Source organism: Cherax quadricarinatus, chromosome 24 (assembly GCF_038502225.1).
Source record: "Cherax quadricarinatus isolate ZL_2023a chromosome 24, ASM3850222v1, whole genome shotgun sequence".
Classification (NCBI taxonomy): domain Eukaryota; kingdom Metazoa; phylum Arthropoda; class Malacostraca; order Decapoda; family Parastacidae; genus Cherax; species Cherax quadricarinatus.
The window spans coordinates 20,839,906-20,863,318 of record NC_091315.1 but is presented as its reverse complement, the minus strand read 5'-3'; the positions used below and the strand labels follow the sequence as shown (position 1 = coordinate 20,863,318).

Sequence of the window (23,413 nt, the reverse complement as noted above, 5' to 3'; positions counted from 1 at the left end):
TTTTTTTTTTTTTTTTTTTTGCCTCATTTGATAGAATGGAAGATATATCACAGAAATAGATATGATTTTGGTTGCTTATAAGATGAAAATTATCTTGAAATTGAGCTCAAAGTAGGAGAAATGTTTGATTCTTTGGCTATTTTCAAGAGTAAACAAATGACGTCACTGTCCATTCCAACATGCAGTCGTGAATTGGGTTGACATTATTTATAAAATTATTACAATAAGGCAGTAGTCTGCATAACAGCAAATCTATTTTTTGCGTGAATAAAAATTACAAATTATTAATATTGTAATAATAATAATAATAATGTATAATAATACAGATATAATAATAATGACTATATTATAATAATAGACAGCTTCAAAAGGCTGTCACTAGATGGCAGTTTACCACAACGAAGAGCAGTTGTGGCTGCCTCCACCTGTTACATAATGATATTTTATTCATTCTAGAATATATATCAGGTTTCCATGTTATTTATATTATTTATTATGTCATATTAGATGAATTGATAGATAAATAAGCCATAGAGTTGATATTAGGGAAATTATTGAAGTACAGAATTCCACTGGAATGGATTAATTGCATTTCAATTAATTTAAATGAGGAAAATTGACTCTGCGAATGAGCAAATCCAGTTGCGAGCAAGGTCACGGAATGGATTAAACTCGCAAGTAGAGGTTCCACTGTACCTCCAATATTTCTAGAACTATGGATTCTTTTCATATATTTGTAATCATAATTTAGTGTTAAGGCTGCCCAAAATGCTTTGCATAACAAGAGACTTTCTATAAGTAGTAATATACGGTGGACCCTCGAGTTTTGGCAGCATCGAGTTTCGTGAAATTCGACCATCGGCAAGTTTTTTTTTTTGGAAAAATTTGGCCTCGAGTTTCGTGATTAAACTCGTGTTTCGGCGACCGTCCGGTACCCATCCACCCGTCACCGCACACACCAAGCCAGTCTCCCATGCCATTCACGCTCAGTGCGCCATTGTTTACCAACACGTGACCATCACCTTGCGGGTTCATACGTAATAATCCGTTTTTTTTGTGATTACAACTGCTAAATAAGTCACCATGGGCCCAAGGAAAGCTAGTGCAAGCCCTTTGGTAAAGAAAGTGAGGAACACGATCGAATTCAAGAAGGAAATCATTGAAAAATATGAGAGTGGAGTGCGTGTTACAGAGCTTGCCAGGATGTATGGCAAACCCCATTCAACATCATTTCGATCGTGGCGAAAGGAAAGGAAATAAAGTGCGCTGTTGTTGCAAAAGGGGTGGATATGCTGACAAAAAGGCGATCACAAATCCTCAAATTAGTGGAGAGGTTATCGTTGGTGTGGATTACCGAAAAACAGTTAGCAGGAGATAGTATTATGCAGTCGATACTATGTGAAAAGGCAAGGCAGTTGCATGACGATCTCGTAAAGAAAATACCTGCAACAAGCGGTGATGCTTGTGATTTTAAGGCCAGCAAAGGTTGGTTTGAGAGATATAAGAAGCGTAGTGGCATTCACAGTGTGATAAGGCATGGCGAGGCTGCCAGTTCTGACAAAATTGCAGCTGAGAAGTTTGTACAGGAGTTTAAGGAGTAAATAGACACTGGAGAATTCAAACCCCAAGTGTTTAATTGTGACGAAACAGGACTCTTCTGGAAGAAAATGCCAAAGAGGACCTACATCATGCAGGAGGAAGCGGCACTCCCAGGACACAAGCCTATGAAGGATAGGCTTACTCTCATGTTTTGTAGTAATGCTAGTGGGGATTTTAAAGTAAAGCCTTTACTGGTGTATCATCACTGAAAATCCCAGTGTGTTCAAGAAAAACAGTGTCACCAAGAGTAATTTGTGTGTGATGTGGAAGGCTAACAGTAAGGCATGGGTCACAAGGGATATTTTCCTAGACTGGTTTAATGAAGTGTTTGGCCCCAGTGTGAAGAAATACCTCCTGGAAAATAAACTGTCACTCAAGTGCCTCCTGGTAATGGACAATGCTCCTGCTCATCCTCCAGACTTGGAAGAGCAAATAGTGGAGGAGTTTAGTTTCATCACGGTGAAGTTCTTTCCCCCTAATACAACTCCTCTCCTCCAGCCCATGGACCAGCAGGTCATTTCAAACTTCAAAAAACTCTACACAAAAGCAGTGTTTCAAAAGTGCTTTGAAGTGACCTCACACACTGAATTGACCCTAAGAGAGTTCTGGAAAGATCACTTTAATATCCTCCATTGCATAAACCTTATAGGCAAGTCTTGGGAGGGAGTGACTTCCAGGACTTTGAACTCTGCTTGGAGAAATTTGTGGCCAGATTGTGTAGAAGAGGAATTTTGAAGGGTTTGTGGCTGACCCTAAGGAGCCTATGCCAGTTGTGGAAACTATTGTGGCATTGGGGATGTCCCTGGGGTTGGATGCGAGTGGTGAGGATGTGGAAGAGTTGGAGGACCACAGGGAAGAGCTAACCACTGAAGAGCTGCAAGAGCTTAATCTGCAACAGCAACAGATCACAGCTCAGGAAACTGTTGCAGAGGAAGAGGAAGAGAGATGGAGGAAGGTGCCTTCTTCAAAGATTAACCCTTTCAGGGTCTGTCCCGTAGATCTACGGCTTTACGTTCAGGGTCCAAACCGTAGATCTACGCCAAAATTCTAGCGGCGTCAAATTTAGCGCAAGAAGGCTGGTAGGCGTACATCTGAGAGAATGGGTCTGGGTGGTCAGTGTGCACACCATAGAAAAAATCTGGACGCCTGCATGGCATTGTGGGAATGCCGGCAAAGTAGCTTTGTCCATTGTGCCTGGCGGCAAGGAAGCTCTCACTCCCCACTCACTCTCCGGGCGAATTCTGACTTCACAACTTACAGTTCTACGACTGATGGAAGTGGAGATGAAGAGGAATTCTATGGTTTTGAACCATATGGTACCATTGTGCCATATGGTACAATGGTACCATATGGTAGTGGTACCATATGGTACAATGTACCACATGGTACAGGGTACAGGGACCCTAATGGAAATAAGTGACTTTTTTGGGTTATCCTAGGTTCTCCAAACATATGCTGCCAAGTGAGTGTAAAACGAAAGCCTGTAATTGTTTTACATGATGGTAGGATGGCTGGTGTCTTTTGTCTGTCTCATAAACAAGCAAGATTTCAGATACATCTTGCTACTTCTACTTACACTAAGGTCACACTACACATACATGTACAAGCATATATATACATACCCCTCTGGGTTTTCTTCTATTTTCTTTCTAGTTCTTGTTCTTGTCTATTTCCTCTCATCTCCATGGGTAAGTGGAATAGAATTCTTCCTCTGTAAGCCATGCGTGTCATAAGAGGCGACTAAAATGCCGGGAGCAAGGAGCTAGCGACCCCTTCTCCTGTATAAATTACTAAATTTAAAAAGAGAAACTTCTGTTTTTCTTTTTGGGCCACCCTGCCTTGGTGGGATATGGCCGGTTTGTTGAAAGAAGAATTTATAAATAAGAAATATTTAATTTTAATTTATAAATAAGAAATATTTGCACTCGCCTTGGAGGAGATGTTAGTTTAATTACGTAGTTAGTTTGATGAAGTGCAGCAGACATGCAGGGAGTGCAGCAGACATGCTGGGAGTGTAGCAGACATACGGAATGTAGCAGGTATGCTGGGAGTGTAGCAGACATGCAGGGAATGTAGCAGGCATGCTGGGAGTGTAGTAGACATGCAGGAGGCAAGAGGAAGGTGAGTTTATCATGCTTCAATGTGATGCTAATATCATCTCTATGGCTTATTTATCTATCACAATTCATCTAATATGACAAACAATATTAGTAACATAGAAACATCATATATACTCTAGAATGAATAAAATACTATGTCAATGTATGTGAGGATAAGTGATGGAATTGTTGTTGTTGTTGGGTTTACAATGGCCACTGAGAGAAGCCATACAGGCTTCTGCCACCACCATCCACAAACATATGAACGTAATTTATAAAAAAGATATATTTACATTTTAATTTATAAATAAGTAAGCTTATTCAGGTATACACAAATACAGTTACATACTTCAGGCAGGACTTCAAAGAGACTGGACACCTGGTCCAGCAACTGGCTTCTCGAATTTAACCCCGCCAAATGCAAAGTCATGAAGATCGGGGAAGGGCACAGAAGACCGCAGACGGAGTATAGGCTAGGTCGCCAAAGACTGCAAACCTCGCTCAAGGAGAAAGATCTTGGGGTGAGTATAACACCAAGCACGTCTCCGGAAGCACACATTGACCAGATAACTACTGCAGCATATGGGTGCCTGGCAAACCTGAAAACAGCGCTCCGATACCTTTGTAAGGAATTGTTCAAGACACTGTGCACCGTGTACGTCAGGCCCATACTGGGGTATGCAGCACCTGCTTGGAACCCACACTTGATCAAGCACATCAAGAAATTAGATAAAGTGCAAAGGTTTGTGACAAGGTTAGTTCCAGAGCTAAGGGAAATGTCCTATGAAGAAAGGTTAAGGGAAATCGGCCTGAAGACACTGGAGGACAGGAGGGTTAGAGGAGATAAGATAATGACGTACAAAATACTGCATGGAATAGACAAGGTACACAGACAGGATGTTCCAAACAGGGGACACAGAAACAAGGGGTCACAATTGGAAGTTGAAAACCCAGATGACTCAAAAGGGATGTTAGGAAGTATTTCTTCAGTCAGAGTAGTCAGGAAGAGGAATAGCCTAGCAAGTGAGGTAGTGGAGGCAGGAAGTTTTTTTTTTTTTTTTTTTTTTTTGTCAACAAGTCGGCTGTCTCCCACCGAGGCAGGGTGACCCAAAAAAGAAAAAATCCCCAAAAAGAAAATACTTTCATCATTCAACACTTTCACCACACTCACATTATCACTGTTTTTGCAGGGGTGCTCAGAATACAACAGTTTAGAAGCATACACATATAAAGATACACAACATATCCCTCCAAACTGCCAATACCTTTGATATACCTTCGAAGAATTTCGAGAGTACAGTGGACTCCCGGTTTACGGTATTACGTATTTCATTCCAAAAGTATGTTCAGGTGCCAGTACTGACCGAATTTGTTCCCATAAGGAATATTGTGAATTAGATTAGTCCATTTCAGACCCCCAAACATACACATACAAACGCACTTACATAAATATAGTTACACAAGTGGTCACATTGGGAGCTGATCATAAACCGGGGGTCCACTGTATATCTACTCTCTGCGCCCTGGCCATAGCTTTAAGATGAGGTATGATAAAGCTCATGGAGCAGGGAGAGAGAGGACCTAGTAGCACTCGGTGAAGAGGCGGGGCCAGGAGCCGAGTCTCGACCCCTGCAACCACAATTAGGCGAGTACATTGATCATCATACATAGCAGCATGTGTGTAAAGTACCTAAGATAACCCAAAAAAGTCAGAGTGACTTACGAATTTCCATTGGGGTCCTTTTATATTTACACTTACCTTGGAGGAGATGTTAGTTTAATTAGTTTGATGGAGGAGATGCTGCTATAGATTTAGAGTGGTGGAAGATGCATAGGAGGCTGGTGTATGTTCAGTGGCCCGATACACATACAACATTGGAGTTACTTTCGTGTCATTTTTCTATCGCTTACTCATTTAACTTACTTGCTACACTGTTAATTCTACACTTTATCGCTGGCTGGCACTATAGCCTTTATCGATATCTGCTGCTTTAGTATCGTACATATTGTAGAATCACTGCAGAAGGCACATTCACCCCTCTCTTCCTCCTCCACTTTGGTACTTTGCAACAAGTTTTTTCTTGAATTTTATCGTGTTTCTTTCCTTCTTTATCACAAGGCTGGCACTAGAAACTTTGGGCCCATGGTGGATTATTTAGCAGTTACAAGCAATAAAAACAATGGAATATTACAAAATATATTGTATGTATGCGTGGAATCATTCTCCCTGGCTTGTAAACAATGGCACACTACCTTGTACGTACATGGGCTCAGGCTGCACGCACACGTTCGGGACAAATATCCTTAACCGAGTTTTTCATCGTTGGCCAAGCCAGTATTTTTATGCAAAAACGCACTGGTTTCCGATTTTATCGCTATCTGATGGTATTGTTACCCGAGGGTTCACTGTACTTCTTGTGGGAAATATTACTTTGGTTTTCGTCCATTCTGGATTTCGGCTGGCCTTTTGGAATGGATTAAGGATGAAAACTGGAGTATTACTGTACTCTAAATAAAGAACCTGGATCAATGCTCCTACAAAAAGTCACTACAATTTATCATGCATTCAATCCTGACACTGATTAGTATGATTCCCAGAAACAATTAACTTAAAATCCACTATCATATCTTTTATGACAAAGAGAAAAAAAAAAAAAACACTTTTCATCCAACATAAGAGTTAGAAGTACCAACTAACCTTTACTAAATATATGCCAACTTAAGAAATATTAGCCAAAGTTAAGTCAATGTGCATTTAAAAAGAAAAATTACTTCATGAGACAACAACAGTCACATTAGCTCCAAATTTTTAAGAGACTGCCAAATAAACAAGTAGTCAAGAAACATTCGCATAATTGAGTACTTGCAATTTTGAAATACGAGAAACAGTTACAGCAAAAAGGTAATTACTATGCTAGTAGAAAGTACAGTATATCTGATATTAAAAGAAAGTTCTCATTATTATAATACTACATTATTGGTACTATGATCAGCAGAAATGTTTCACCTTCAATGCTGGCTGCACATCAAGATGGCCATAAACACACACAGTTTTTCTCTTGGGATCAGAGCCCAGCTGGCCCAGTAACACAGGTGGTAGAGAGATCTTTTTCCCATCTGGCAGAGTCTGAAAGATAAACACTGTATATTTATTCTAAGCAATAATATAATACCTTTTTCTAAAAGTACAAGGTATATAGGCCTAGCCGACATCAATGACATTAACAGGTGGGTATCCAGGTACCCATTTTACTGATGGGTGAACATGGACAGCACTGTCTTTTGGAAATGCATCCTAATGTAAGCCACAACATTGTCTTTGTAGATGACACCCAAATCTGCATGACACCAAGACTCCAGGCGGACATCAACCAAATCTTTAAATGGGCCCCAGAAAACACTATGAAGTTCAATGATGAGAAATTTCAATTACTCCAATATGGAAAACTTGAGGAAATTAAAAGTATATCTGAGTATACAACAAATTCCAACCACACAATACAGCAAAAAACTAACATAAAAGACCTGGGAGTGATGTCAGAGGATCTCACTTTCAAAGATCACAACATTGTATCAATTACATCTGCTAGAAAAATGACAGGATGGATAATGAGAACCTTCAAAACTTGGGATGCCAAGCCCATAATTACACTCCTCAGGTCACTTGTTCTACCTTGGCTGCAATACATATTGCTGCATACTAACAGCACCTTTCAAGGCAGGTGAAATTGCTGACCTAGAAAATGCACAGAGAACCTTCACAGCACACACAACTGGAATAAAACACCTCAATAAATGGGAATGCTTGAAGTTCCTCAACCAGTACTCCCTAGAATGCAGGTGGGAGAGATGCACAGTTATACACACTTTGAAAATCCTAGAGGGCTTAGTACCAAACTTGCACACGAAAATAACTCCCTACGAAAGCAAAAGACTCGGCAGACAATGCAACATCCCCTCAGTGAAAAGCAAGAGCATCACTAGCACGATAAAAGACAACATAGTGTCAGGGGCCCCAAGACTGTTGAACTGCTTCCCAGCATACATAAAGAGGATTACTGATAGACCCCTGGCTGTCTTCAAGAAGGCGCTGGATGGGCGCCTAAAGTCAGCACCTGACCAGCCAGGCTGTGGTTTGTATGTTGGGTTGTGTGTGGTCAACACTAACAGCCTGGTTGATCAGGCCCTGATCCACCACAAGGCCAGGTCACAGACTGGGCTGCGGGGGATTTGACCCCCGAAACCCTCTCCAGGTATACTCCAGGTATAATGTTTCCAGCTGTACTGGGGACCAACCCCTGAACCTTAGTGTATGAGCTGAGTGTGCTAGCAATCGAGCTACAGGACACCAAGTATTAATCCCCACCATCTCAATCCACATGCTAATTACACCTGGCATACACTGTACACATCAAACTTTAAATGTCAGAAATAGTGATACGTATATGCATCGAATTGCCAAGAGGCACAAGAGCTAACAGGATTTTTAATACGAGAAAAAATGAGGAAGTGTAAGTGTTTCTTGATAATAAACGTTAATTAAATGATTTGAACCGAGATTCACATCTGCAAAGACTGCTAGAGAAAATGTTATTGTGATCATGTTTCCTTCTTTAGGTCATCTTACCATGGTGGGAGACAGGGTTGATTGTCCAAATGTTGAACTATGCCATTATGTATCTGCATTGGGTTTAGACATGACAAAGGAATACAGTACTGTATAAAATTAAATTTGTAATTTAATATCTTTAGAAATGGCTCATTCCTTTAAATCCTCTCCAGGCTGCAGCTCAGCAATCAGCTAACTCCAAAATATGTAGGTAAAGGGCAATGTGTGTTAGGAGACTTTCCCAAATATCTCACCCAGTCCAGGATTTAGCCTGGGTCCCGAGAAGCAAATGCTCAGTCACTAAAGGTACAGAGTACCTCCTTGAGCCATGCAAAAGAGCATACAAAAAGAAGGAATGACAATGAAATGTAAATGCTATCCTAAGAGGGAAAAAGGGAGACTAACAAATGTGAAACAAAACAGCAGTTCACCAAGGCAAACAAAAACAGCAGGATCAGTGAAGAGGTAAAGTGTAGTATTCATATCCAGAAGTAACACGTGTTTTTTAAGCAAAGCAGTACCTGGAGGCCAATATCATGCAGCTCACATTTTGCACCAAGGGCTTCTAACTTGGACTTGGCCCATTCCATCTGCTTCTTGATCTCTCCCCGAGATTCTGGCCAGGCTGACACAGATTTTATGGCTACAGCTTCTCTAAGTACATCGATGAAGCGAGCCTTGTTGTCATCAACATACCTGCAATATTTCAAGTTTTTTTTTGGAACTGATACAGTGTGCATAAATAATGCACATAAATAATGCAGTATATTTACAGCTGGTTTGGAATATGTAGTTAAAAAAAAATACAACCCTAGAACATGGTCCTAATGAACTTTAAATGCTTTTTGAAACAAAATTAATCTTTATGGACATTCAGATCAGCAGAATATCCAGAAAAAAAAAATGTCCAGAAGCATGAAAGCACATCTGTTTTGCTTTGGGGTAAAGGAACAATACACTGCAAAACATAACTGGATATTTTATCCAAAATTTAGTTGAAGATGAACCTTCCTACTTGTAGACCCAAGTCTAGTGATAAATGATTAAGGGAGTACAAACTCGATCAACATCCTATACTGCCCTCTACAATTACAGTAATAGATTGTAGCCCTTTCAGGGTTTCGGCCGTACTAGTACAGCTTACGTGCCAGGGTCCTTGACGTACTAGTACGCATAAATTCTAGCGCCTTCAAATCTCGCGGGAAAAGGCTGGTAGGCCTAGATGCGAGAGAATGGGTGTGGGGGGTCGGTGCATGCGATAGAAAAAAAATCTGGGACCCAGTGGCGCATTGTGGGAATGCCATTTTAGTAGACGTTTACCATGCCTCGCGGTAAGAAGCTCCTCACTCCTTGGCGAATTGGGACACATCTGTTCCCCAGTGACAGTTCTAATACAGATGGAAGTGCCAGTGAAGATGAGTTTCAAGGTTTTGGTGGTTTTGACCGAAACTAATGACCATATATCGGTAATAGTGAGGAAAACCCAGACGACCCTCAGCCTTTCACCTCTGCTGCTGGGCCGTCTTGTTCACTTTCAGCTGTACCAGAATCAAAGAGGAAACTCCTATTTTCCCAAATCCCGGACTCAGATGTGAGCACTGAGATGATAGTGATAGTGAATATGAACTACAAACTCTTGAAACCAGTTAAAGTAGTGATAGTGAAGAGCAATATTCTCCAGTGAAGCGTCAGTATATACGACGATATATGCGCTCTGGTAGTGTGCCATATGCTATTCCAAGGGGAAGGAGCACATCTCTGAGTACATCCCGTGGCTGTACAACAGGAACAGACAGTGAAAATGACGATGATAGTGTTGCAATTGGGATGGAAAATGTGCATGGTGGTGGTGGTGCCGGCGGTGAGGCACCAGCAGCGAGCCATGCTGCCACCCACGCCGCTGCCTCAGCTGACCTACAACAAAGGCCACCATCCTCCACCAACCCACCACACCAGCCTCCACAACCACAACCACCCGTCACTGTCCAGTACCCACCAGCAGACCGCACCTGGGATTGGCAGGAAGCTGTCAATTTTGTTCCAAATCCCCACCAGTTTGATGAAAGCCAAAGTGGAATACAGCCATGTTGTACACTGGGGAACAATGCCAGTGAACTGGAATGTTTCGAGTTATTCTTTGATGAACCCCTGATGGAAATTATTGTCAGGGAAAGCAACAGATACTACAAGTACACCATGGCAAACAATACTTGCACCAAGCTCATGGCTACACAGGTGGAAGGAGACAACTGTGGCTGAGATGTCTTTTCTTTGCCACAATAATGCTTATGCCACACGTGTATAAGCACAGTGTGAAATCATACTGGTCAACAGACCGCCTGATTGCAACCCCAGGTTTCAGTGATATAATGGGAGTGAATTGATTTGTGCTACTATTACGTATGCTTCACTTCTCAGACAAAACCAGGCCTGACAGAAACAACAGGTTATATAAGATTAGGAATGAGTGTGTATCTGAAAGAAATTCAATATGTATTTTTATCCCTTCAGGAAGCTTGTAATTGACAAGTCTTTGATTCTGTTCAAAGGAAGACTTTCAAGCAGTACACACCAAGCAAGAGGAAATGCTTTGGTATAAAGTTGTTTGTGCTTTGTAATTGTTACAGTGGTCTTGTATTGGATATTATAGTGTACACTAGAAGTTATACATTGCAAAATACCACGAAGTTATTGGGCATCTCTGGTGATGTGGTTAGAACAATGATAGAACCATACCTCGGTAAGGGGCATATATTATATACTGATAACTGGTACACAAGCCCCTCACTCAGTGATTTTTTGCAAGTGAACATGACAGATGTGTGTGGCACAGTGCATGCAAATCGTAAGCATATGCCCAGGTTTGACGCTGGCACTCAGAGGTGAGGTGCAGGTGTTTTGCTGCCAATGACATGGCATTTTGGTGGCATGACAAACGAGATGTCACACTGTTGTCATCAGTTCACCCTAACGAAATGACAAACACTGGCAGGCAGCATAGAGAGCAATGAACCCATTCTAAAACCTGCAGCTGTGATTGATTACACCCTCAATATGCACTCAGTGGACAAATGTGACATGCAGATTGAGTTTGCTGATTGTGTTTGCAAGAGTTATAAGTAGTACATAAAACTCTTTTTCCATCTTCTGGACATTTCCATGTTGAATGCTTATAATATGTATAAGATGAGGACCAGAAACAAACCATCATATGGCAAATTCTGCTTGTCTGTCATCAGACAAATAGTATTCAAGTACAGTGGAACCTCAAAAATCGAACTTAATCCGTTACAGGAGCTAGTTCTAAATTCAAAGTCTGAAATTCGAAGCAATATTTCCCATAAGAAATAATGGAAATACAATTAATCCGTTCCAGAAACCCAAAAATATTCACACAAAAAATACATTTTATAGAGATTAATTACAGTTTTACATAAAACAAATACTATAGTTTTTAATTATGTATAGTAATACATATAAAATAACATTTTTACTTACCTTTATTGAAGATTGGTGATGGCATCTGGAAGATAGGGAGGAGGAGAGAGGGAGTTGGGGTTAGTGTTTGGAAGGAGATTTCCCCTCCATGAGGACTTCAGGTAAAGCCCTCTCTGGGGTTACTTCCCTTCTCTGTCTTTTAATGCCACTAGGACTGGGGCCAAACACTTCATGGACCCACTCTTTGAAAATTTGTCTTGTGACCCATGCCTTATGATTAGCTTTCCACAAGACATAACTTGTTCTTAAAGACATTGTATTTCTTAAACACGCTGGGATTTTCTGAATGATACACAAGTAAAGGCTTCACTTAAAATCACCACAAGCATTAGCACAGAACAAGAGTAAGCCTGTCTTTCACAGGCTTGTGTCCTGGCAGTGCCTTTTCCTCCTGTGTGATGAAGGTCTTTTTTGGCATTTTCTTCCAAAACAAGCCTGTTTCATCACAATTAAACACTTGTTCAGGTTTGAATTCTTCACTGTCTATGTACCCCTTAAACTCCTGTACAAACTTCTCAGCCACCCGTTTGTCTGAACTGGCTGCCTCACCATGTCTAACATTGTGTATGCCACTACGCTTCTTAAATCTGTCAAACCAGCCTCTGCTGGCCTTAAATTCACTATCAGCACTGGTTCCAGGAGTTTTTTGTACCAGATCGGCATGCAACTTCCTTGCCTTTTCGCAAATAATCGTCTCTGAAACACTATCGTCTACAATCTCTATCCTTGATCCACACCAGCAACAACTTCTCAACCTCTTCAACTATTTGTGGTCTTTTTTTGGTTAGCATATTAACACCTTTCACAACATCAGTTTCCTTGATTTGTTCTTTCTTTGCCAGGATAGAACCGATGGTCGACTTGTTTTTCCCATACATCCTGGCAAGCTCAACAAGTCTCACACCACTCTCATACTTCTGTATTATTTCCTTCTTCACATCTATGGTGTTTCTCACTTTCTTTACCACAGGGGTACCACTAGCATGTTTCTTTGGGCCCATGGCAGCTTATTTCACAGTCCCACAAGCACTAAACACAACGAAATAATCGTAAAATGCGTGAATGAGAGCGCAGGTTAGTGTTCACTCAAGTATAAACAAAGCTAAACTGCTCACGGCGCCTGCGCGGGGACGCAGACAGCAGGCGGCAGACAGGTCCCGTACCCGGCGGTCCGAAAATAGGGGCCCGTTCGATAATAGGGACACAGTTTGTCTGAAAAAATGGTCCTATTTTCGAAAGGTTCGATATGTAATACAGTGGACCCCCGCATAACGTTGCCATCGCGTAGTGTTAAATCCGCATAGCAATACATTTATCGTTAAAATTTTGCCTCGCAGTGCTAAAAAATTCGCTCAACGCGATTTGTCCGAGACACGTCCATGCAGCCTGAGCCAGCCTCACTTGTTCTGCCAGTGGCATTGTTTACAAGCCAGCCTCCGCGGTAATTCAAGCATACAATCAGAACATTTCGTATTATTACAGACTTTTTATAGTGATTTCACCTGAAAAATAAGTGACCATGGGTCCCAAGAAAACTTCTAGTGCCAACCCTACAGAAATAAGGGTGAGAATTACTATGGAGATGAAGAAAGAGATCATTGCTAAGTATGAAAGTGGAGTGCGTGTCTCCGAGCTGGCCAGGTTGTATAGTAAACCCCAATCAACCATCACTTCTATTGTGTCCAAGAGAACGGCAATCAAGGAAGCTGTTCTTGCCAAAGGTTTAACTGTGCTTTCGAAACAGAGATCGCAAGTGATAGAAGATGTTGAGAGACTGTTATTGGTGTGGATAAATGAAAAACAGATAGCAGGACTTGACACCTCAAGTCCTAATGGAAGGGGATTCCCCTTCTGAACACTAAAACCATCCAGTCTCCCCTCCTCCCATCCCATCAATCATCACCACATCTTCAATAAAGGTAAGTGTCATGTAACTGTGCATGTTTTCTTAAGTTTGTGTGTATTAAAATTAATATTTCATGTGGTAAATTTTTTTTTTCATACTTTTGGGTGTCTTGCAAGGATTAATTTATTTCCATTATTTCTTATGGGGAAAACTAATTTGCATAAAGGACCTGCCTAGTATGGGCCAACAGGCCTCCTGCAGTGTTCCTCCTTTCTTATGTTCTTATAACGATAATTTCGCATAACATTGAGCTCTCAGGAACGGATTAATAGCGTTATGCGGGGGTCCACTGTACGTTCGATTTTTAAGGTTCCACTGTACCAAGGAACAACACCTGCGATAGACCGCCCACTAAATTATCAACAACTACCTTCTTGTCTGAAGCATGGTGATCACTTCCTAGTAAAACTGCCTGCTACTGCTTTCAAGAAAAAGGCTCAGAAGAGGCGTTATGTCTGTGCACATACAAAAAAACGCCCACAACAACGCAGACACACTCGTTTTATGTGTGAGGAGTGTAAAACACCACTGTGCATGACACCATGTTTCAAAGACTTCCACAGGCTGCAGCACTAGAAACATTCCCTGTGACTGTATATGTGTATATAAAATATAGAAAAATAATAATAAACAACATTTTATATTGCTTGTGTGAAAACAATTATAAACAATATAAGGACAACAGTGTTTGTGGAGTTATTGTGTAGTAAATAAAAAGAAAAACTTATAAAATAGTGCTAATATTGGTCTCACAGGCCATAAAAGTTACTTGGAAAAAAAAAAATTAAAAAATAGATTTTAGGGCCTTTTATGTGCATTGAGTTTTTGCATAGCGTGAGATGGACACGAGGAACATCAAAGAGTGATCTGTGCCTTGTGTTATGGTCATGTGTTCTGTTGAGGTTGGCAAGGAGATGTTTGAGGGGAGGGTTAATATCAGAGTTAAGTGTTCTATGTATGTAATAGGTGCAGTAATAAGTATGGATGTTTTGTATGGTGAGTAGGTTTAGTGTATTGAATATTGGTGGAGTGTGCTGCCTGTAGTGAGAATTTGTTATTCTAACTGCAGCCTTTTGTTGGGTAATTAGTGGTCTGAGATGGTTAATTGTTGTTGAGCCCCATGCACAAATTCCATAGGTGAGATAGGGGTAAATAAGAGAGTGATATAGGGCCAGGAGGGCTGACTGTGGAGCATAGTACCGTATCTTCGATAGTATGCCTACGGTCTTGGAAATTTTCTTAGAAATTTGTTGTATATGTGTATGAAATTTGAGTCTATTATCAAGGTGGATTCCTAAGAATTTTCCCTCTGTTAGCTTTGTGATAGGTGATCCGTTTATCATTATGTTAAGAGGGACATCTGTAGCTCTGTTACCAAACTGAATGAAGTAGGTTTTGATGCAGACACGGCTTGCAACAGCTTCATTAAGGTGATATTTCTCCACAAAACTTTGCAACTTATTCCACTTTGCACACGTCCTTAATCACTGAAGGCACATACTCCCCCCTCTCTCTCTTCTTCCTCCTCTGAAGCAATTTCCTCAGCTGTGATCTGCTGCTGTTCCAATTGAAGGTCTTGCAGCTCTTCAGTGGTTAGCTCTTCCCTGTGGTCGTCCACCAACTCTTCCACGTTCACTTTCATACTTTGCTATGAATTCTTTCTTGAATTCTATCGTGTTTCTCGCCTTCTTTATTAATGGGCTGGCAGTCAGAACTTCCTTTGACCCCATGGTGGCTTATTTAGCAGTCACACTCAAACAAGCACAAAAAACAATGGATCATTACGAAATGTTTCGGATAAAAGGGCAGGGTGATGCTCAATGAGAAACAAAGGCAGACTGAGTCATGAATGCATGTGATGCTTTGTGTGGGCGCTGGAGTGCCCGAGTCAAGCGGACGCGTTTGGTATGGACCATTTTCAACTCTACGAAAACCGAGCAGATGTATGAAAACTGGGATAAAATTTCAACAAAAAAAGTCGTCGAACACCAAATCCTAAGAAAATTGGGGCATACGAAAAGCGAATTTCCACTACATGTATATTAATGTGATCATTTTTTTATTGGTGATAAAACAGTAATATGAAAAAACCCAATTTGTAATGACATGCAACATATTGTGACCCTTTAACAAAAAATTGTATATATTCACAAAGATTTACAAAAAACGTAAATAACTTATAAAATGGGTTAGTTTTTATTTTCTTTATATGGAACCAATAATTTCATACACCTCTGAAAACTCAGCAATTTATACTGAATATTACTAAAAATAAATCAGTATTTCTGGATGTATAACAGGCTGTATGTTGGCGATTTTCATGGGTGTGGCTGCCCAATAGATTGGACGTGGACAGTAAAAGAAGGCAGCATTGGGATAACTCACCTCGAGTGCCAAAAATCTTAGCTATGATAGTGTATACATATATGCATGTAGAAGATAACTAGCTAGTATATTAATATAACATTTATGTAACGTATATATTAGTAGCCAGAATTTATTTATTTATTTATTTATTTAGAAATTTTAGCATACAAACAGAGGTACAAAAAAATACAGGTAAGAGCAGCATGCCAAAGCCACTTATATGCATAGCATTACGGGCTGGCTTAAAATTAACTTAAGATTAACTAAGCAATGATGAAATCAGTGATAAGACATTATTGTAAACAGATAACTATAAAATACAAATGAGTATTACAAAGACAGGTCCTATGGTTGCATGCATTGCTGTTCATTCAGTAGAATGGAGTATTCTGTTAGGTAGTGTATTTAAAAAATAACAGTTAGGTTCAACATTTGTGTGATATAATTGTGAGTAACATTTAGGATATACAATTTATATGGTTCAGTTATTCAGTATTTATTTGGTTTTGAGTGAGTAAGTGAACTTTGAGAAGAGACTTGAATTTATAAACAGGTAGTGTTTCTTTTATATTTACAGGTAATGAATTCCAGATTTTAGGGCCTTCTATGTGCATTGAGTTTTTGCATAGCGCGAGATGGACACGAGGAATATCAAAGAGTGATCTGTGCCTTGTATTATGGTCATGTGTTCTGTTGAGGTTGGCAAGGAGATGTCTGAGGGGAGGGTTAATATCAGAGTTAAGTGTTCTATGTATGTAATAAGTGCAATAATAAGTATGGATGTTTTGTATGGTGAGTAGGTTGAGTGTTTTGAATATTGGTGGAGTGTGCTGCCTGTAGTGAGAATTTATCATTCTAACTGCAGCCTTTTGTTGGGTAATTAGTGGTCTGAGATGGTTAGTTGTTGTTGAGCCCCATGCACAAATTCCATAGGTGAGATAGGGGTAAATAAGAGAGTGATAAAGGGCCAGGAGGGCTGACTGTGGAACATAGTACCGTATCTTCGATAGTATGCCTACAGTCTTGGAAATTTTCTTAGAAATTTGTTGTATATGTGTATGAAATTTGAGTATTATCGAGGTGGATTCCTAAGAATTTTCCCTGTTAGCTTTGTGATAGGTGATCCGTTTATCGTTATGTTAAGAGGTACATCTGTAGCTCTGCTACCAAACTGAATGAAGTAGGTTTTGTCAATGTTTAGTGTAAGTTTGTTAGTCCTCATCCAGGTAGATATTTTCTGTAATTCGGTGTTTACAGTATTGGCTAGCGTGACTGGGCTCGGGTGAGAGAAGACGTATGTGGTGTCATCTGCAAAAAGTGTGGGTTTGAGTAATTGCGAAGCATTTGGTAGGTCATTTATGTATAGGAGAAAGAGAAGAGGGCCAAGGACACTTCCCTGTGGGACACCAACTGTAATTGGTTGTGCAGAAGAGCTTGCCCCATTTGCGTACACATATTGGCTTCTGTTGCTGAGGTAAGACTTGAGGTAGTTGAGGGAGTGCCCTCTAATACCATAGTGTGACAATTTTACGTGGAGCAAGTCATGGTCAACTGTATCAAAAGCTTTACGTAAGTCAATGAAGATCCCCAGTGGGACTTCTTTTTTCTCTATTGCAGTGTATATATGTTCTAGCATGTGTATAATAGCATCATTAGTATTTTTATTAGGCCTGAATCCAAATTGGCAGGGGTTGAGAATGTTATGGGAGATGAGGTAGGAGTGGATTCGTTTATGAATTAATTTTTCGAAGATTTTTGAGAGGGTGTAAATTGGATATTGGCCTATAGTTATTCAACTCTGTTTGGTCTCCTCCTTTATGGATCGGGGTGACCCTTGCTATTTTGAGAACTGTAGGGAAGGTGGAGGATTCAATGGATTTGTTAAAGAGTGTTGCAATGATTGGTGATAGTACTTGTGACACTTTTTTGTATATAAAGGGTGGTAAGGTATTTAAATCTCCTGCCTTGTTTTTCAGTGCGTTGATAATAAGGGAGACTTCGTATGGGTTAGTAGGAGCTAGGAACAGTGTGTTCGGGTAGTTGCCAGTGAGGTAGTCATTTGGTGGGGTATCTGAGCTTGGGATATTATTGGCAAGGTTTTGACCTATAGTGGAGAAGAAATCATTGAGTCTATTTGCTGTTTCTGTTGGGGGGAGTTGGGGTTCATCTGATTTTGCTAATTTTATTTCGCTATGTCGTGATATCTTTTTTGTTCCCAGAATTTCTGATAGGGTCTTCCAGGTCTTTTTTATATCACCTCGTAAGTTGGATAATCTGTTCTCATAATACAATTTTTTTGCCCTTCTTATCAGGCTGATTTTAATATTCGTGCAACTGATTTTCATGGAAGTGATATGTACTCAGTTTGGGAAATATTTACTAGAGTTGGTCATTATAGCTAGGTGATAATTTATGATTTACAGAATATAACAAGTGGGTTTTGCAATAAACCATTTTTTGTGCACAAGTTAGTAAGTGATTTCTGGGCTTTAAACTTTTAGCTGCTCTGTCATGTAAATTCTATAAGAAATTGAGCAATGAAGACAATTACATGTTAGTAGTCCTAGGGGATTTTTTTTTTTTTGGCAACCAAATGAACAACCTAAACTAACCTAGTATTTAATTCAAAATCTAGTTTGGCTACATTAGTTTTATTATAGCATTAGTTTTTTCCTTCCCTTCATACAAAATATAAGTAACTCCACTGCACAACCCACTTCCTGTTGAAATTTACATAACACACATTACAGCAGTTAAAGTAAATAATTATATTCCTTTCACATTGCATTTTTTTTAATAATTACAATTTACATAATACTGCATGTAGTACAAAGTTCTCAATGGATATTACGTCACTGGCTTTATTGGGTTATCTTGAGTAAAGAACACGAGTAAACTTAATATTTCATCACAGTAGCTTCTTCAGTGTTAGAAATTATCTGTGTATATGTGTCACTTTCCACTAAAACAGGTTAAAATCCGGGTCATCAACACCGGTTCAGTCAGTAATAATCAAGGTCAACACCAACTCGTTTGGATATTGAATAAATCTACTTTAAAGAAATGATATAAAATATCAACACGATGCAAACACACAAGTGAAGCTTTTTGGCATTCTTTACTGACGTTTCGCCCACTCAGTGGGTTTTTTTTATTGGAAAAAGTCAACTCCAAGTGTGAAATGTTCTCAATAAAAATCGTATTATACCGCATCTGCCTCTTCTTCCAAATGTGTATTCGAGTTAAATCAGTCTGCACAGACATCACAATCCATACAACTAAACAATACTTAAATTAAGAAATATAAAAACTCCACGTATAATTATAATGAATACACAGAAGTGACATTTTGTAATGACTTAACCTAGGATATCCCTATAATTCCTCAAAAAGAGAGTTCCACCGGAGTGCTGAGCTTACTTAAACACTTTGGCGAGGTTTTCCGGGACTACCATGATGGAAGACTGGAAAGTACTATGGAAGAGACAAACGCACAACCTCCTCCCTCAGCAACAGCTGACTGACTGACGCCCCTCTCCCAGCCCTCACTCGTCCGTACTCATGCACCACCTCATTTGTAAATGCTTCTACATACAAACAGGTAAGTTTATTCAGGTACATATACACATAAATACAGGTATTTAAATTATTATATATAGCAGCATATGTGTAGATTACCTAGGATAACCCAAAAAAAGTCAGTGACATATTTCCTTTGGGGTCCTTTCTTTGCAAAGGTTACAGTGTGTGATTAACATCTTATAAAGTGTTGTTATAAGTACATAGACAGCCACTATAACATACCGGGCATTCCGGGCAGAATAATCCTAATGCGCATAAACTATTTAAAACTAGACATAGGTTATAGAGTGGTAAATTTTAATTATTCATTGTTTACCTTATTATCACTATACCTTATCACTAAACAAAAGCTTAGTAAGTAAGCAAGTTTGCTCAATAAAGGACCTCAATTACTAGGAATGGTTGAAGTCCCTTGACCTGTACTCCTTGAAACGCAGGAGAGAAAGATACATTATTATATATACTTTGAAAATCTTAGAGGAAATAGTCCCAAGCTGCACACGGAAATCAATCCCTACGAAAGCAAAAGACTCCGCAAGCAGTGCAACATCCCTTCAATGAAAAGCAGGGGCGCCATGAGTACCGTAAGAGACAACACAGCAAGCATCAGGGGGCCCAGGAATGTTTAACTGCCTCCAGAGGAAGCTGGACGGGCACCTGAAGTCTATTTGGCAAGCCGGCTGTAGTTCGTACGTCGATGTGCTTGCTGCCGGCAGTATCAGCCTGGTTGATCAGGCCTTGATCCACCGCGAGACCTGGTCATGGACCAGGCCACGGGGGCCTGTGGAAATTGTTTACATAATTTTTCTAAATGTATAACATATAAGTGAATATAATAATTGCATATTAAAATGTGATGCTGATTTGACCCTTTTGAGAAATTTCGAGTGAGGGGGGGCGTAGAACAGCGACAGAGGGACATAATGAATTTGATGTGTGAACACTGGACTGAACTGTACAATGTAATCAGGCGTTCTCGAAGACCACTTGGTGCACATTGGCCTCAATCTATAATTTAGAAATTGCTGACACGTTCCTGCTGAAGAACTGGGATAAATAGTGTGGAAAACCCTTACAATTCGGCAGCAAGGATGGAAAAATAGAGGACTCCAATCCTTCCCAGAAACACAACTGAGCTAAGTGATGCTTACCCATAATGTACAGTAGTTTTTTGCATTGACATCGTAAATTCTAGCTGTAGTGGTAGCGTTAAAGTGTGTTTCCAAAAAATAATAATTATGATCCAGTAATTAAATGGTAAGTAGTAATACGAATTTCCTTTCTAATAACACTATTTTAATTTATGTCCAATAATTATATTATGTGTGCCCAGCAAGCTTAATCATATACAGTCCACACAACTTTAATTTACCAGAGTAGCTGGTTTTAATATTGTAATTATTAATTTAATGTTGGATCTAGCTTTTTGTGGGAGTGGGCATCGAGGGAGGGACAGTTTGGCGACCTACTGTGAATAAGTCCCATTTATCTCACCCAAATTATTTGCAGGAAATAATTCATGTAATACCCTGTAAACCTCCTGTAGGTAATTTCCCACAGGGCCGTTGATCCCCGGAACACCCTCCAGGTATACATGCACGCCCGTCCGCAGTGTAATGACCAACTAAGAGGCGGGGCCAGGAGCTGTGAATCGATCCCTGCAACCACAATTAGGTGAGTACACTCACACAAACAAACAAAACAAGCCCCCATACCCATCCTGTGGGCGGAAGTCAAAAGATTACAGAGGTACATAATTGGTCCAGGGACTGGACTCCAAAATTTTGATAGCTGAGCAAGTTACAGAGGTAATGAACTCACAATTTACAAAGGTAATGAACTCACAATTTACAAAGGTAATGAACTCACAATTTACAAAGGTAATGTGAGTTCATTACCTTTGTAAATTGTGAGTTCATTACCTTTGTAAATTGTGAGTTCATTACCTCTGTAACTTGCTCAGCTATCAAAATTTTGGAGTCCAGTCCCTGGACCAATTATGTACCTCTGTAATCTTTTGACTTCCGCCCACAGGATGGGTATGGGGTGCATAATAAACATATTAAACTAACTAACTTGTTTTGTTTGTTTGTGTGAGTGTACTCACCTAATTGTGGTTGCAGGGATCGATTCACAGCTCCTGGCCCCGCCTCTTAGTTGGTCATTACACTGCGGACGGGCGTGCATGTATACCTGGAGGGTGTTCCGGGGATCAACGGCCCTGTGGGAAATTACCTACAGGAGGTTTACAGGTGTTTATCGACAACTGTTATTGATAACTGGTAACTAACTTTAGTCGCTCTTAATCATGATGCGCAGATTACAGGTGACCTTCAACCTATACATCCATAGAGGCATTTTAGATATACGTCTTAGTTTCTTTAATTCCTTTGCCAGCGGTGAGTCTTCCATTGTAACAAATACATCATTAGACTATTTCTCAAGACTCACTGTACAGAACATCCACACTTACTACTGTGCAACCTACATTTACAGAACCTTAAATTTCAATATTAATCCTGACCTAAAATATTTCCTTGATAGTTGTGACAGGACCCACAGGCATAATACCAGACACAAACATTTCTAAGACATTCCCCGTGTCCGGATAAACTTATACAAAAATTCATTGTACATAAAAGGGCCAAAAATCTGGAACACCCTACCTGAAAACTCTAGAACTGCAGACACATTCATCACTTTCAAAACTACCGTTGGAAAACATCTTATCTCCCTGACACCCCACCGTCAGCTAACTACATGAAAATCTCCTATTCTCTTGTATCACACACACATGAAAAACAACCTAGACCTTCCCTCGATATCTGTGATTCCCCACAATTCGCACTTACTCTCACCCAATTGACTATAAACATAGAAATACGTAATACAACTATTACCTAATGAATCTTAACTAGTCATAAGTTTGCCTGTGATACTCCAATATTGGAGCTTCAATAGAAGCTGTATATTGTACCAAAACAAAACCATTCACATGGCTAAATTTACGAACTGTAATGCAGTTACTTAGCCTTAATATCAATATGCTCCTTAATCTGTACCAGTATTGAGTTCTGAATTAATCTTAGTCTGCCCGAAATGCCTAGTCATGCTAGGCGTGATAATGACCCTCTCTGTAATTAGTTTTATATAATATGTAAACCACACAATATCCTATAAAATGTAAACTCCGCATTGTAATCTTTATAGAGAATAAACTTGATTTGATTTGATTTGACGAATACTGGCAATGCTCTCCTTCCTAGTGAGATGATAAATTAGACACATGTGCAACACTTGGGTATCTTTAAAGAGGAAACGTTTCGCCACACAGTGGCTTCATCAGTCCATACAAAGGAAAATGGTGAAGAACAGGAGGAGTTTGAGGTAATCAGTCCCTCAGCCTTGAGTCGATGTGGTCAGTCCATCAATCCTGAAAAGAATACAGAATATCTGCAGAGAAGTAGCTTATATACCGTAGGCAGGAGAGGTGCAGCAGTCGTAGGTGGTACCACATTTATCCAATGTGGAAGTAGGTCATGCCCAAGGGTTAGCAAGTGAAGAATTCCCTGTATTAAGATCCCAAGATGTTGCTGTGTCAGACAGGAATATAGATGAATGGTTCAGAGAACTGACAAGTTGATAAATTTATCAACTTGTCAGTTCTCTGAACCATTCATCTACATTCCTAGTGAGATATTCAAGAGGAAACGCTTTCATGATCTCCCTGACCTCTAATTTAATATCTTTATT

The 23,413-nt window shown here is 39.9% G+C and overlaps 1 protein-coding gene across 4 annotated transcripts in view; it reads right to left on the bottom strand.

The window, feature by feature from the left end:
- Cndp2 (Cytosolic non-specific dipeptidase 2) overlaps positions 1 to 21,271 on the bottom strand; it is a 101,468-nt gene extending 80,197 nt beyond the window's left edge. For 2 of the 4 annotated variants that reach the window (XM_070088242.1, XM_070088240.1), the window contains exons 1-3: positions 21,189 to 21,271; positions 8,829 to 9,003; positions 6,706 to 6,825 (exon numbers count right to left, since the gene is read on the bottom strand). In XM_070088242.1, coding sequence (XP_069944343.1) covers positions 6,706 to 6,825; positions 8,829 to 9,003; positions 21,189 to 21,256 — 363 coding nt within the window. In that variant the 5' untranslated portion in view covers positions 21,257 to 21,271. Of the gene's footprint in view, positions 1 to 6,705; positions 6,826 to 8,828; positions 9,004 to 19,498; positions 19,643 to 21,188 lie in introns of those variants that run through there. The other 2 variants (XM_070088244.1, XM_070088243.1) reach the window with 1 other exon arrangement.
- Between the last annotated feature and the right edge of the window lie 2,142 nt (positions 21,272 to 23,413).